At 68.0% G+C, this 15,007-nt stretch overlaps 3 protein-coding genes across 4 annotated transcripts; 1 reads left to right on the top strand and 2 right to left on the bottom strand.

Annotated features, from left to right (window-relative positions):
- The first annotated feature begins 1,624 nt into the window (after positions 1-1,624).
- LOC130036538 (insulin receptor substrate 1-like) lies at positions 1,625-3,812 on the top strand. The gene is made up of 3 exons (XM_056128397.1): positions 1,625-2,049; positions 2,226-3,208; positions 3,672-3,812. Exons 1-3 carry the CDS (start codon positions 1,671-1,673, stop codon positions 3,726-3,728), a joined length of 1,419 nt encoding a protein of 472 aa, XP_055984372.1. The 5' UTR covers positions 1,625-1,670; the 3' UTR covers positions 3,729-3,812.
- Positions 3,813-3,934: 122 nt separating this feature from the next.
- SAP25 (Sin3A associated protein 25) lies at positions 3,935-5,436 on the bottom strand. The gene is made up of 5 exons (XM_056128367.1): positions 5,110-5,436; positions 4,824-4,921; positions 4,648-4,736; positions 4,340-4,567; positions 3,935-4,268 (listed from the first exon to the last, which is right to left on the bottom strand). The coding sequence occupies exons 1-5, from the start codon at positions 5,253-5,255 to the stop codon at positions 3,999-4,001; spliced, it is 831 nt and encodes a 276-aa protein (XP_055984342.1). The 5' UTR covers positions 5,256-5,436; the 3' UTR covers positions 3,935-3,998.
- A 160-nt stretch (positions 5,437-5,596) lies between these two features.
- On the bottom strand, positions 5,597-14,664 carry LRCH4 (leucine rich repeats and calponin homology domain containing 4). 2 transcript variants are annotated; one of them, XM_056128364.1, is made up of 18 exons: positions 14,381-14,664; positions 10,733-10,877; positions 10,520-10,646; positions 10,315-10,420; positions 9,176-9,312; positions 8,979-9,094; positions 8,791-8,893; positions 8,551-8,641; positions 8,394-8,476; positions 8,225-8,286; positions 8,034-8,147; positions 7,881-7,949; positions 7,694-7,797; positions 7,510-7,590; positions 7,286-7,374; positions 7,048-7,185; positions 6,879-6,956; positions 5,597-5,725 (listed from the first exon to the last, which is right to left on the bottom strand). In XM_056128364.1, the coding sequence occupies exons 1-18, from the start codon at positions 14,598-14,600 to the stop codon at positions 5,621-5,623; spliced, it is 1,968 nt and encodes a 655-aa protein (XP_055984339.1). In that variant the 5' UTR covers positions 14,601-14,664; the 3' UTR covers positions 5,597-5,620. The 2 variants fall into 2 exon arrangements, with proteins under 2 accessions (XP_055984339.1, XP_055984338.1); XM_056128363.1 differs by having other exon boundaries at positions 5,612-6,644; positions 14,381-14,663.
- Between the last annotated feature and the right edge of the window lie 343 nt (positions 14,665-15,007).

Here is a 15,007-nt window from a genome sequence, read left to right as displayed (position 1 = left end):
GGTAAGGTCAAGAGCAGTGTCGTTGCTAGGACAACTGATTGCCCATGCTTGGCTCCAGGCTTTCCCCAGTATCCAATGGGCTAAATCACCTGGCATCGATTACCGGCCCGCCAGGCCCTGGGTTCTCGCTGCCTCCTCCATCTCTGAAGGGAAGGGGCCCGCAGGCATCTTTGCTGCTTGCCACTTAGCAAACTGGATTATCAAGGCCACCCTGGGGGCTGTGGCTGGTACCAGTGGGGCAGGGGCTGCCTCCTGCTCGCACCAGTGACAGTGGCTGGCGCTAGCTTAAGAGCAGCACCTGAGCTGCCAGCCCCTCCCTCCCACCTCCACGGGCATTTGCAGGCACCCCCCCCCCACACCCTGCAGCATCTCTGGGTCCAGGGGCACACTGAGCCACTCCCATCCAGAGAAGCCTAAGAGCGCACCCCGCTGTCCAGCGGCTGCCCTGGCGTCAGCCTGACTCATTCCTCTCCTGGCCCGTTTCTCTCCAAAAATCCCTCCGCAGCGCCCCCACCCCCCCTCCAGCACTTCTTGCAGCCAGTTGTGGCCTGTCCCCCAAGGACCTATCCAAGTGTCAGTGGCTCTGTCTTGCCAAGTGCTGGTGGCATTACCACACACACACACACACACCCAGTATCGGTTCCTGCAGAGATCAGAAATGGGGTGTCCTTGGAGCTAGAGTGATGGTCCAATGGATAGAATGCTTGCCTTGCACAGAGCTCGACCCCCCCCCCCCCATCCCATATAGTCCCCTGAGCCCATCAGGAGTGATCTGTGAGTGCAGAGCCAGGAGTCAGCCCTAAGCACCGCTGGGTGTGGCCCCCAGAACAAGAAAAATAGGGTGCCAAACCACTGCACTGATGCCCGGTCCCATCTCAGGGTACAGGGTCAGGCCATGCCCCCCCCCCAGCCCTGATCAGCACCACTAGTCCTGGTAGTAGCTTTGGGGAGGGGAGGGGGAGGTTCAGGGGGCGTGAAGGGCAGTACCCTGGAGATGGTTTCTTCAGGGGTCACTTGACTAGGGTCCCGGGACCAACGGGAAGTTTGCTTCTCCCCAGGTACCCACTGCTTAGCTCCAGTTCCTAAATCAGTGCTGGCCGGGGCTGCGGCTCCTGGACCTCCCTGGGCTCAGAGGGTCCCTTCTGGCTGGGAAGGGGCACCCAGGGTCCCAGCAGGCAGTTGGGGAAGCGGCATTCATCTCCTGGTCCCTTTCTCTGCAGTCGCCCTAGAGACGGCCTCCCTCCCCGCACCCTCCTGCCGGACTGTCCCAGGGGGTGGGGAGGAGCCGCCCGCGGGCTGCCAGCTCCACTGGGCTCCCACGGTCCTGCGGCCGCCCGGGGCGCGCGAGGGTTAACTTCGCGGGGGTGGGGACTGCGGAACGGCCGGCAGAGAAGGCCAGGGGACCCGCCGGGTCCAGCTCTGGCCCAGCGAGCCTCCGGGCCGCCACCAGGGCCACCCTCAGGGTGAGGCCCGGGGCCATTGCGGAGCCCTGGAGTCAGCTTTCACTGGGGAGCAGGGGGAGACACTCCGGGGGGGCATCAAGAATGAGCGCGGCTGACCAGGTGGTGCTTTCTCTTCCCGGGGAACACCACGTCCCCCGCGACCTCCGCCGCCCCGGCCCCCGGCCGTCCCCGCCCCTCCCTCGGCCCCTGGACTCTCGGGGTCCGGAGATGAAGCCCGGAGACTACGGCCCCGAGTGGGGCCAGGTGCCCCCGGGCCCGCCGCCACCCGGGCCGGTCGCCGCGGCCGTGCGTCTGTGCGGCCACCTGCGCAAGCAGAAGTCCCAGCGCCGCCGCTTCTTCGTGCTGCGGGCGGACCCGCCGCGCCTGGACTGTTTCGAGAGCGAGAAGAAGTTCCGCGGCGGGCGCGCGCCGCCCAAGCTCAGCGTGAGCCTGGCGGGCGCGTGCACCATCAGCAAGCGCGTAGACGAGCGCCAGCGCCACCTGATCGTCCTGTACACGCGCGACCGCAGCCTGGGCGTGGCGGCGGCCAGCGAGGCGGAGCAGCTGGCGTGGTACAGCGCCCTGCTCGAGGTGCGCGCCGCCGCCGGTGAGACCCGCGCGGGGCCCGGGACGCGGGGCAGGGTGACCTTGGGCTCATCCGTCCACGCAACCAAGTGGCGCCTTGAAGCGTTTCCGAACCGCTTCAGGTCGGGGGACACGGGGACTCCGACCTGGAGTCCCCAGCGCTCCGGGCCCCCGTGACCCCGCCCGTTGTCTCTACAGGTCCCAGTTCCCACGAGGACCCCGAGACCTGGCTCCTCGCTCCGTTTCAGGACGTCTGGCCCGTGACGCTGCGGCCCAAGGGGCTGGGGCGGGCCCGAGGGCTGGGCAGCGGCGGCTACCGGCTGTGCCTGGGCTCAGGGGTCCTGAGCCTGCAGCGGAAGCCCCGGAGAAGGGGCTCCCAGGATGCCCAGGCCTCGCCGCAGCCCGCCCTGCGCCTGTCTCTGCTCAGCGTGCGCCGCTGCGGCCACGCCGACTCGTTCTTCTTCCTGGAGCTCGGCCGCTCGGCGCCCACGGGCCCCGGGGAGCTGTGGCTGCAGGCGCCGGACGCCGCGGTGGCCCAGAGCATCCACGAGACCGTCCTGGCCGCCATGAAGCGTCTGGGGGACGGGGGCGCCTGTGGCCGGTCCGACCCCCCGGCGAGCGCCTCCAGACCCTCCGCGCCCCCCGCGTATGAGTCGCTGGCGTCCGCCCCGTCCAGCGGCCTGAGCCGCCGGGCGCACCCGGGTGAGTGGGGCGAGCCCGCGGCCCTCGCGACGCTGGCGGGGCCCGGGACGGCGGCCTCGGACCCCGACGGGCTGAAGCGGGCAGGGGGCTACATCCGTATGGAGGCCGGGCGGGACTACGAGCTCATGGGGGGCGGCGAGGCAGGCGGCTACATGGTGATGGCGCGCCCCGGGCAGGAGTGTGCGGGCACCGAGTACGTGTCCATGTGCCGCGGCCCGCTGTCCCCCCCGGCCGCCTCCCCGTCCCGCCCCGCCAGCTGCGGGGCTTCGGGGGAGCTGGCCGGCGAGTACGTGTGCATCGAGTACGCGGCCGCCGGCACCCGGGGAGGCGCCCCCGACGGCCGCCTCAACTACATCGACCTGGAGCTGATCCCGCCGCTGGACGCGGTGCGGGCGGGCGGCCCCGGAGGCTCGCCCAGCCCCCACAGCTACGCGCGCATCGAGTTCCAGAACCTGCGCGCCCTCGCGGCTGAAGCGGAGGTGAGGCGCCCCGGGCCTGGCTGGCCCCCCGAGGGGTGGACGTCCGCGTGGAAGCCTCCCCTTCCAGTCACCTCCGCATCTGTTCCCGGGAAGCCCTTTGCCGGCGGGCCTCCTGGTCACGTGACCCTCTTCCAGCCCCTCCCCGCTCCTCCCCGCCCCCCGGGGTGGAGCGGCGGTTGGAGGTTAAAATTGGGGGGGGGGGCGGTGGCCATACCCCTTAGTGCCGCAGCGACCTGTCTCCTGACCCTGCGCTCAGGGATCACTCCTGGCGGGCTCAGGGGGCCTTGCAGGGTGCCCGGGGTGGAACCTGGGTGGGCCTCGTGCCAAGGAAGTGCTCTCCCTCCCCTCTGTACTATGGCTTGGCCCGAGGAGGTTAGATTCTTTGAAAGTTCTAGAACACTCCCCGAACGCCAGTCAAAACCCAGGCGGACTGAGCCCCCTCCCCCACGCCCTGTCTCCGCAGCGCCAGGATCCAAAGAGCAGCCCGAGCCTCCATCCTCCCAGGGCTGCACTGGGATGAGCGTCCCTGCGGTCCCGGTGACGTCCCTGCCAACCCAGCTGATGGCTCCCGGCTCCCCGGACACAGCTGGGGACCGGTACCGAAGACCCCCATTAAAGGTGCTCTGCTGACCAGCCTGCCCGTGTCCCATGCCTGTGTGCGCGACTGAGGGAACCTGCGGGCCCTGCTTGTAGGTACCACCGGCCCCTCCCATGCCCACAGCAGGCGCCAGTTTGCAAACCAACACTAAGTTTTATTGTCCACAGAAACCAAATTTGCCAAGGGCAGGGGCTAGGGATCAGGGGGCAGGGAGGGGGCAGCGCCCCGAGCGCAGCTCTGGCCGCCATTGGGCCTGGAGGTGTCCTCTGCGGGGTCTGGGGCGTCCTCTGTGGCCCCTGACGGGCCGGGTCTGGGCGGCCCCTGGCTCATCTGCAGGAGGCCGGTGAGGGCAATGAGCTCAGCCCCGCTGAGCCAGGCCCCCGGGCAGCCCCGCGGGCGGCTGGGCAGGACCCAGGGGGCCATGATGGGGGGCGGCAGCAGCAGCTTCAGGGAGCCCTTGACCTGCCGAGAGACGGCCGTGCTGTCTCCCCGTCCCGCAGCGGCACGCAGGAAGGGGGGGGGCGCTCACTCACCTGCCCGGGGGGCTCCGACAGGTACAGGGGAACGCGCTGCCCCCGGGGCAGCAGCGGATCCGACAGGAAGACATCTTCGCAGCAGAGCACCGGGACGCCCCCGGGGGCGCTGGCCTCACTCAGGGGCTCCTGCTGGGCCCGGCTGGCCGCAGCCTGGTACAGGGGCCAGAAGGAGGGGTGGTACAGGGTGCGGCTGGAGAAGGAGGCGCCAGACGAGCATCCAGGGCCCTACGGGGGCAGCAGAAGCGGTCGGCCCGCGGTCCCGCCCAGGGTCCCCGCCCCCATCCCGCAGGGCACCCCCAACTCACCCACATCACCTCGTAGTTGGGGTCCCAGGGAGCGAGCAGCGTCATCCTGGCCGGCCTGACCTCCCAGGCCCTCTGCGGGGCAACGGGAACTGCGGGGACGAAAGGGGGTGGTAGATACTTCCATGAAAGCAGTTCACGAGCTGTGGGCACCCTGAGCAGTGAGGCCCGGCACCTACCTGGGGCTTCCGGGGTTCCCCAAGTCAGTTCAGCGGCCGGGTCTGGGGGCCGCAGCTCTCTCGGAGTCCACCAAGGGATTCGGGCCCGGGTCTGTGGGCTGCAGCGGGGAGGGGGCCGCTGAAATGCTCCAGCCGGGACCCTTGGTATCCTGCTGGCCGCCCATGGGGTATTTCCAAGTAGGAAGCCCGGGGGAGGGGCCGTGGCACCTCATACCCATGCCGCTCACCCCAGGGGTGCCTGCTGGGTGCCCGGCCCCGCCCCCCCAGGCCGGGCCCAGCGGGTCACCTGGCCCGCGGGGCTCCCGCTGGCTCCTCCCCGGCCGCCTCTCCAGCACTCCAGGCTTCATGCACTCCGGCGCCGGCCAACGGGGCCGCTTCCTCGAGCGCTGGCGGGTCCCTGGGGCTTCGCGACCGCGGGGGCCAAGGCTGCATGCTGCGGGGGTCGGGGGACGCCCGCAACGCGCGCCCACCCGGCTCGCAGGCCTCGCCGCGACGCCCCGGGCGCGTTTCCGGTCCACGTGGCGCGCGTTCCCGCGGGCGCCCCCTGCCGACGGGGCGCGGGCGCGGGGCAACACCCGCCGAGACCACCCCCAGCCGCGCACGCACACGCACAGACACACGTCGGGGCAACCTGGGGGTCCGGCCTTCTCTTTATTGCACGTGACACAACGCCTGGCCCGGGCGCCCGTGCAGGGCCTGGCCAAGGCCGCCCTCCCCAGCCCTTGCCGAGCGGAAGCCGCGTTTCTTCTCCGCCCCTGGGGCCGTGCCGGGGGAGCCCGTGGCCCAGCCTCAGCCCCTTAGGGCCGTTCCAGCAGCGCCCGGACGACAGCAGCGATGTGGGGGAGACCCCTTCCCGGGGCCCCCTCCTCTTCCAGGATGTGGTGGGGCTGGCAGAGGGACTCCTGGGGGGAGGCGCCGGGTTAGGGTCCCCAGCCCCCCCCCCCCCGCACCGTGTCCCTAAAGGAGCCTGGATAAAGGGGGTCGGGGCTGCTCAGCGCGGTGGCGCAGCTGCGAGGAGCTGTGGGCAGATAACGGGATGCCGGTGCGGCACAGACCTGTCATTTCCCGGGGGGGCGGCGGCGGCAGGGCGGGCAGGCTGGGGGTCCAGCCCGCGGGAGGGGCGGGCAGGCGGGACACAGACGGGCAGACACACGCACACAGACACTCAGACGCAGACACGCAGACACATGCACGGAGCGCACGCGCACACAGACCCACACACAGACACAGACGGGCACAGGCGAGGTTGAGGCGTCTGTACAATTTATACAAGAGAGCGGCGGGCGGGCCCCGGCGGAGCCCTACAAATATAGAGTTCTCTCTACAAAATATAGATAATTTAGCCCCCCGAGCAGCAGGGGGAGGGGCGGGGCGTGAAGGCACCTCAGCACTGAGGGGCAGGCGTGTGGGGTTACAGGAAGGGGCCAGAGGCTGGGGGCACCATGGGGGGGGCCTCTGAGGTCAGTGTGTGTGTGTGTGTGTGTGTGTGCGTGTGTGTGTGAGGGGCTCACTAGTGTCTTTGGTCGGGGTGAAGGCCCCGCGGGTGCGGGTGGGGCACGGGCGGGTGCTGGAGTCTTATAAATAAGAGACCGGGAGAGGCCGGGGAGGGGGTGACTTCAGGTCCTAGGAAGCCAGGAGCCGAGTGTAGACGACATAGAACAGCAGCATGAGGGCCATGTAGAAGACGACGAAGCCACCCAGACCAGAAGGGGCCTGCAGGGGTGGGGGCACCCTGCCCCCCGCCCGCCTCACGGCCTCCAGGGTGGTCCACAGCCCCAGGGCGGTGCCCTGGAGGAGATCCAAGGGCGAGCACAGGTCCGCCTGGGGAGGGAGAGCGGGGCAGGTGGACAGGGACAAAGACAAACGTCAGCAGCAGCAGCGACACGACCCCCGCGCTGCCACCACACCAAGCCGGCATGCGAGGGCAGGAAGGGGGGCAGCATGCGGGAGGGGGCAGGGACCCAGGGACGCCTCTGTCATGCAGCATGCCCGCCGAGCCCCCCGTGCGGTGCCCCTCCGGAGGCCAGCTCCAGAGGAAGCACCCCCCCTTCGTACCTCGGGCACCCCCATTTTTCGACAGGCTTCTAAGAAACTCTCCACGTTTTTCCGTGACTTCAGGGCGCTGAGTTTGGGCTGGGGTGGGGGAGAAGGAGACAAGACTGAGAGGTGGAAACTGCCCTCAGGGGCACCTGGACCCCCCCCCCCCGCCCAGGCCCCCACTGACCACAGCCGGCGAGGGCACATGGATGAAGGGGACAGAGCGTGGCCGCAGCTGGTTAGCTAGCTGACACAGGACCACCCCGCTGGCCAGGGCCTCGGCCATGTCCTCAGGCAGGGGTCGCTGCAGCCTCGACTCGAGGACCTGGAGGGCCGTGGGGAGAGGTGGGGGTGAGCAGGGGCTGAGGGGGCATCCTATGGAGGCCCCCCTACCCCCCCACCCCCCACCGCTCTGTGCTGCTCACCTGACGCAGCTGAGCCATGAGCTCCCCTCTGTCGCCTGCGGGCTGGGGGGCCTGCCGAGCCCTCAGGGCTGAGTCTGGGGAGGAAGGGCCTGGAGGGGGGGGGGCACCGTATGTGTCTGACCACCCACACCGAGTTCCGCACGGCGGGCTTCTCGGCACGACGGAACAACAGACACCCAACAACTCCCCGGCTGGGAGGGGCAGGCCGGCGGGAGGGGACGCACCTGAGCACTGGGAGCTGGAGCCGAAGAGGAAGCTGTTTGGTCTCTGAATGGAGCCGAGTGGCCGGGGCGCAGGCGCTGGCGCTGCGGGGCCGAGAGAGGCAGCCCCTTAGGGATCCACCTTCCCAGGGCCTAGGACCTCCCCCCCCACACACACACAGCCCCGCCTACTCAGAGACCCTCTTACCTGATGCGGCTGGAGGAGAGGGTTCCTGGGGGGCAGGGGCGGGCATGGGGTTTCCTTGTGCCCCAGATGCTCCCAGTTGGGTGGCATTGGACTTGGTGGTGCCACTGCAACGAGACAGAAGGGGAAGCCGGGGACCAGTCAGGGGCTGGCCGGGCGGGGCGCTCAGATGAGTGTGAGGGACGCGTACTTGGACATGGCCTGGGTGGGGGGTGCCGGTGCTCCCCCGCCGACAGGTCTGGTCCCGGGCTTCAGAAAACTAAAAAGTGAAGGAGATGAGGGGGGTCACACCAGGGGCAGAGCAGTTCAGAGGGGGGCCCGGTGCCCAGGGCACCCCACGCACCTGTCCTTCTTGGGGGCCCCCCACACTCCGCTCTGCTGCTGCCGCCGCTCCCGCTCCTGCCACAGCTGCAGGGTGTCAGGGCGCCGCCGCTCCTCCCCAGCCGGCTCCTCCCTCCTACAGGCAGGGGTGGGAGCGGCTCAGCCGAGAGGGCACAGGGACAGGCAGGGTCAGGCGCAGGGGGTCGGGGTTACCTGCTGCCTGGCATCCTCTCCCCGTCCTCTGCCACAGACTTGGAGTCGGGAGGTCTTTGCTCCTGCAGTTAAAAGACAGCGAGGCGGGGGGGGGCGGGGGCTGAGCAGTGCCTGTCCCACACCCCTGGCCCCCCAGGCAGGGGCTCCCCAGCCCTCCCCCAGGCCTCACCTCTGCAGTGCCCGCCTCTGCCTCCTCATCCTCCCCAGGGCTGCGGCTGTCGATGAAGTCCGTCTGCTCAGGGTCACCGTCAGCTGCAGGCAGCAGGGCCGCTTAGCCAGCAGTTGGGGGGCGCCCCTCGGGTCCCAGCCCCGAGCCCCCTACTCACCAGCACTGTCCTCCCTCCGCCCCCTGGGCCCCCGGGGCTCCCGGGCCAGCTCCGAGATCCGGAAGGACAGCTCCGAAAAGTCATCAGCGGACTGTAGGGGCAAAGAAGGAGAGCGAGCATCTCTCTGGGCCAGGGGGGGCAGGATCTGAGGGTTGTTTAAAGCGCCAGCCCCTCCTCAGCCCGGCCTGTCCCTGAGGGCTCCAGGGGGCCTCCTCAGAGATTCCCCAAACTTCTCTTTACCTCATTCCCGGACCACCTCTTGCTGCCACTGTCCACGCTGTGGAAGCCAGAGTCCAACCCACCAGAGTCGTACCGCCGGCCCGGGAACAGCTCCTCGGCAGGGCTGCGGCAGATGGCCGGGACAGTCAGCACCACACCCCCTCCAACAGGCCCAAACCCAGCCAGGAGGCACCTTCCTCCCCACTTACCATGGGCTAAAACTCGGGGGTCGGGAAGGGGCCAGGTCCCCCAGTGCTGCCCCCCCACGCCGCCCCGCCTCCGTGGACAAGTACTTAAAGATGTGAAGCTTCCCCTTCAGGCAGACCTAGGGTGAGGAGGTGTGGGTGGGAGTCAGGGGAGGGGGGGCGCCCACACCCTGCCCACCCAGCCTGGCCCGGCCCCTCACCTGCGCAGGGGGGCTCTGCAGGGGGTTACTGTCCAGCAGAAGGACCTGCAGGTGGCGCAGGCGGCAGAAGGACACAGGCAGACGGGAGACACGGTTACAGGAGAAGTCCAGGCGGACCAGAGGGAGGTCCCCAAGCTCTGCGGGGGACACAAAGTCAGGGGTGCCCCCCCACACGCACACCCGGCCCAGGCTGGCGGGGCACCCCGCTCCTGCCTCCCCTCCCCTCCGCAATGACCCCCGTCCCTGCCACACAGTGCCCCACCGGAAACCAGGCTCTGGGCGTGAGGCTGGGCTGCCACCCGGCTGGCACCAGCTGCACCCCACCCCCACAGGAAACAGGGGCTCTGCTGCAGTCTCCCGGGCACAGTGGGGTGGGTGTGAGTGCGGGGCTCTGGGCCCACCAGCCCACCCACTGCCCTCCCTCTCACCCCAGCACCCACAAGTCCCACTGGGCTGCATTGCCTGCCCAGCTGGGAGAGTCCCCTTTTTTTTGTCCACACCCCCTTCAAGTGGCTCAGCTCTAGTATGGCTTCCTCCAGGAAGTCTCTGGGGACTACAATCCCTCTGCCTTTCTGCAACCCCAGGGCACTCTGCAGGCTCTTTGCTAAGCCAGAGGCAACCGTGAGTGTGGACCCCAATTCCAACAGAGGGGAAAAAGAGCAGGAGCCCCAAGATAACAGAGAACTGTCACCTCACATCTTCCAGACCAACGCTGACCCAGCCACTCATGGTTGAGCACTTCTGTCTCCCACACCCCTGCCCACTTCGGGCCAAGCTCCATCTGGGCAGGGAGGGCAGACCCTCCTCCAGTGCTGCTGATAGGGTGCCCAGACAGAGCAACCCACCCCATGAAGCCAATCAAGCTGAGTGACATCACCTGGTCCACCCAGCCAGCCACCACCCAGCACAGCCAGGGCCCAGCAGGCACCCAGATTTCGGGGTGCCTCGTAGCCCATCAAAGGGGCCAGGAGCACCGCCTCTGCCTGGGCCATGCTCCCCTCTCTCCTTGGCGATCAGCACCTGCCAGCCCCCTTTTATGCCATGGGCTGAGACTCAGGGACAGTAACCGTCTTTGCCAGAAGGACCCCACACCCCTGCACACACACACACACCCCCACCCCGGCGCCCGCGGCCCTCACCGTCCGGCAGGGCTCCCAGCTGGTTCCGGCGCACGTTGAGATCCCGCAGGACCGGGAGGCTGCAGAGCTCAGCCGGGAGCGCCTGCAGCTCATTACTGCTCACGTCCTGACCCGGAGCAGAAGGGGGGATCCTCAGCTCAGAGCTGGCCCCCCCGGCCCCTGCCCCGCCCCCCAGTTTCCTCCGCCTGCCCGCCACCCTCCTTACGAGCTGCCGCAGACTCCCTAAGGCACTGATGTCGGGGGGCAGGAGGGCCAGCTTGTTGTTGCTAATGATGAGCACCCGCAGGGGCAGCTGGCAGATGTAGGGGGGCAACGAGGAGAGCTGGTTTCGGCTGGGGAGGGAGAAAGGGAGCGGGTTGGGCTCGCTCACAGGCCGGGCACCCAGGGCCATGGGTCGCGCCCCTCCTGACCACCTTACCTGAGGTTGAGGTAGGTGAGGGCTGTGAGGTTCCCCAGGGCTGGGTTCAGGCATCGCAGACAATTGTGGTACAGACTCAGGCCCTCCAGGGACACCAGCTGGCACGCTGCCTCGGGCACCTCGGGGAACCGGTTCCGGGACAGGTCTAGAGAGAGAGAGTCAGTCGTGGAGTTGGGGAGTCAGACAGGAGGGCAGAGCCGCTGCCTCGCCTCTCCCCTAATTCAGGGGCCTGGAGTGATAGACAGCGGGGAGGGTCCTTGCCTTGCATGAGGCTGACCCGGGTTCGATTCCTGCCACCCCATATGGTTCCCTAAGCACCGCCAATAGTGATCTCTGAGGACAGAGCCAGAAGCCTGGGACTCGGCTGGGTGTGGCCCCCAAACAAAAATGGGTCCATTAAACCTGAGCTCCCCAAGTGAGCTGCAATCCAGTACATTCCAGGGGAGGGGGAAGCCTTGAATATATCTTCAAATCCACAAATAAAGGGGAATCCTGGGAGTGAAGAGGAAGGGTCCCAGTGACTCTCACTAGGAGGCCGGGCACAGGCAGGGTGGGGGTGCGGGCACTGGACTGAGGGAACACGAGTCTCTTTTTGTTTGGTCTCATCTGGGCTTGGGGATAACACCCGATGGTGCTGAGGGTCTCCTCTCAGATCGGTGCTCCGGAGTCAATCATGGTGAGCTCATCAGACCATGCCGTGCTAAGGACGGAGCCCAGGCCCTGCACGCAGTCTGTGCTTAGACACTTGGCCCTCTGATGGCCACTGAGCCACATCCAATGCCCACTGGGCCATCCCTGATGTCCACTGGGCCACCACTGATGCCCACCAGGTCACCTGTTACTCAGTGTACCACCTGTGTTGCCCACTGGGCCATCTGTAACATCCAATGGGTACCTCTGATATCCAGTGGGCCACCTGATACCCACTGGGTCACCTCTGAGGCCCACTGAGAACCCCTAATGTCCATTGGGTCACCCCTGACATCCACTGGGCCACTTCTGATTACCCACTGGGCACCACTGATGCCCACTGGGCCATCTCTGATATGCAATGGGCCACCTCTGATACCCACTGGGCAACAATGATGTCCACTCTGCCATCTCTGATACGCACTGGGCCACCTCTGATACGCACTGCGCCACCGGATATCCAGTGGACACCACTGATGTCCCCTGGGCCACCTCTGATACCCACTGGGCACCAAATGATGTCCACTGAGCCACACTGATATGCACTGGGCCACCTCTGATGTCCAGTGGGCACCTCTGATGTCCACTGGGCCACTCCTGATGCCCACTGAACCATCTCTCTGACCCTCACCCTGTTTTTAACAGAGGAGCCACCAAGGGCACCGACAGCCTGGCCCAGGAGACACAGATACTCAATGCCCCATGCTCAGCCAGCCAGGGCCCAGAAACCATGTTGTCGGGGGCTCAGCGGGGCATTGTAGATACAGGTCACCAGGCTGCGTCCTGTTTTCCAGGCCCCTGGCCTCCCTCTGGGTGAACCCAAGGCAGTGGCTCGCCAGCCACAGGCACCGGGAGGGCTGGGAGTGGAGTGGGGTCTGGTCTGTGAGCACCCCTTGGCCCAGGAACCTGAAACTGGGGGTCAGGGGGTGTAGGGAGGGGTACTCCTGCCAGACCAAAGCACCAGCCAATTAAACTTCCGGGCTCTGCTGTGCTGCTCAACCTGCAAGAAGGACCCAGCGTGTGCGCGAGGCAGCCCCGGCACCCAAACTCGGGTGAGTTTCTTCAAAGGCCCTCCCCAGGGAGGTGCGCAACACAGGGCGGGCAGGAAGCTGGGGTCTGTCCCCCAAGGAAATGAGTCTTGTGACAGGAAATGCAGCAGAAAGCGAGTGGACCCTCCTCTCCCCCTCCCACCCTGCTCTCCTGGATAGGGGTCCTGGGGGGGGTTGGGGCGTGCTGACCGAGCCCCTTCATCCCTGATCTCTGTACCCCCAATCAGAGCAGACCTGGAGGTGGGAGAGTCCTTGGAAGGGGGGGGACCAGGGAGTGCGGGTCAGAGGCACCCAGGAGGGACAGGATGTGAGAGAACTTCTCCTTTGTGGGGCAGTCCCTCCCACCCCCAGGACTAGTGCAGGGGTCTGGATCAGGGTGCAGACAACTGCAGTCCTGACTGGGTCCCCCAAGAAGCCCTGGGAAGGGCGAGTAGGGTCCGCTGCGCTGGCGGCTTCAGGGTCCTCAGTCGTGGGGGGCACTGCAGTGTGGGCAGGGGGGGTGCGGAAGGGTGGGTGCAGGCAACACCAGCCGTCTTGGGCCACTTCCCCTTTCTGCTCTTCTGGGGGAGAGAGGACACTGGGGCGCGGGGTTCAGGCCAAGATCGACCCCACCTAGCCTAGACCCTGGGTTCTGAAAGGGTGAAGGGCCCGGCCCCGGGAAAGCGGCTGCACCCCGGGGCGCGCCGGAATGCGGCGGGGGAGGGGAGGCCTGGGAGCGGCCGATCGGGAGATTTCCCCAGGAGTCGGGAACGCGGAGCCCTACGGAAGTCAAGAATAACATTTGGTCTTTGTCAGAAAACAAGCCGGGGGGGAGGGGAAAGGAACAGAAGGCAAGTGTTCCGCAGCTGCCGAGGTCAATCCCGAGCTTGCGGGAGACGGGGCCGGCTCCCGGGGCTCCCAGCGGTGCGAGGAGAGCGGAGGGGTCCGGCCTGCTCGCCCCCCACCCCCGTGCCCTGTGCCCTGTGCCCACTCGGCGCCCGGAGGGGAGCGCGCACCTGTGGGGGGGGGTCACACGCCCCCCGCGGTGCCCAGGGGCCGGCCGGGACGCGGCTCCGGGGAACGCAACCCTCCTCGCACCGGCCGGCCCTGGCGGGGTCCGACTCACCTGTCACGGCGGCGGCGGCAGCGCCCCCGCCCCACGTCATCACACACCCAGCCTGGCCAGGTGACCTGCCCCGGGGACCTACGAGCGGAAATTTCCTGCCTTCCCGCCCGGTCCCCACCCTCCCGGGGCGAGCACACCCCGAAATGGGAATTCTCGGGGGTCCCTATGAGGTCACAGGTCCACAGTGACCTCACACGCGCAGGAAGGAGGAGGCGGCCTGGGAGAAGGGGTGCAGAGATCATGGTGGGGGCGTTGGAGCGAGGGCTGGAAGGTTTGGCAGAGTAAATGGAGGCGCTGGCCTGTGCCCGGGGACGGGGGACGGGGCCAAGTGAGCACACACATCAGGCTGTCGGGGGCAAGCTCGGGCGGGGACCACCGCTCGGGCGGCTGGAGGCAGAGACCAAGCGGAGACAGAGCCAGGCCTCACTAGAGGAGGGGGAACGATCCGAACCCAGGGTGGGAAAGCTGATGCCAAAGAGCCGCCCAGGTGAGAGGCGGGCCGCGCTACAGGTGCGCGGAGACGCCAAGAAGGAGACGCGGGGCGCGGGGCTGGGACGGGGGGCGAGGCGCCAAGCCCGGCCTGTAGGAGCTGAGCGTTCGGTGCCAACGAGCAGCGCGTTCATTGTCCAGAAGTTCCAAAACAGAGGGGGCCGGGGGGGGCGGCGGCTGACGTCGATCGGAGGGGTCCAGAACCCCGACAGCCAGGTGAAGGGGCGGGCCGAGCCCCCGCCGCGGGAGAGACCGGCGCGGGGCGGGGCTATGCAAATGAGGGCCCGGGTCGGCGCGGGGGCCGGGCGCACTCACCGGCCTGGGTGATGTCTGACAGGTCGTAGCTGCGGGCGGCGCCCCGGGGGAAGTGCTTCAGGCGCCGGTTGGACAGGTTCAGGGTCCCGGTGGCCACGGCCTCCTCTAGGGCCCGCTCTGCACTGCGGCTCCCCGGCAGCCCCAGAGTTCCGGGAACGGAAGCTGCGGGCGCCGCCTCCTCACTCCCGGCGGCGAGTGGGGCCGCTACCACCGCCGCCATCCGCTCCCGGCGGCTCCCGTTGCCTGACTGACGGGCACCGGCCGTCCCTCCCGCCCCCTCCCCCTCCTCGGGGCCGCCGTAGTCGCTCCGAGGGGACGGAATCGGGCCGAGGGACGCGGCCGACCAATCGCGGTCCCGAGACGCGGCGCAAGTGGCAAATCAGAGGCTGAGACTCCGCCGCCCGGCGAGAGTCGCGCGAAGGGCGGGGCGCCAGAACAGAGCGTTCGCCAACGGCCGGCGCGGCAGGCCGACCCGCCCCTCGCAGCTGCGCCCAATCACAATGCTCGCGGCTGGAGATGAAGCCAATCACATCCAAGCGGGAGGCGGGGACGCCGGGGCCCCAACTAGACGCTCGCGAGGCCTTTTCCAGCGAGGACCAATCGTGAGCCAGATGTGGACGAGTGACT

Source organism: Sorex fumeus, unplaced genomic scaffold (genome assembly GCF_029834395.1).
Source record: "Sorex fumeus unplaced genomic scaffold, SorFum_2.1 ptg000064l, whole genome shotgun sequence".
NCBI classification, from domain to species: Eukaryota; Metazoa; Chordata; class Mammalia; order Eulipotyphla; family Soricidae; genus Sorex; species Sorex fumeus.
This window is presented reverse-complemented; position numbering and strand designations above follow the sequence as displayed.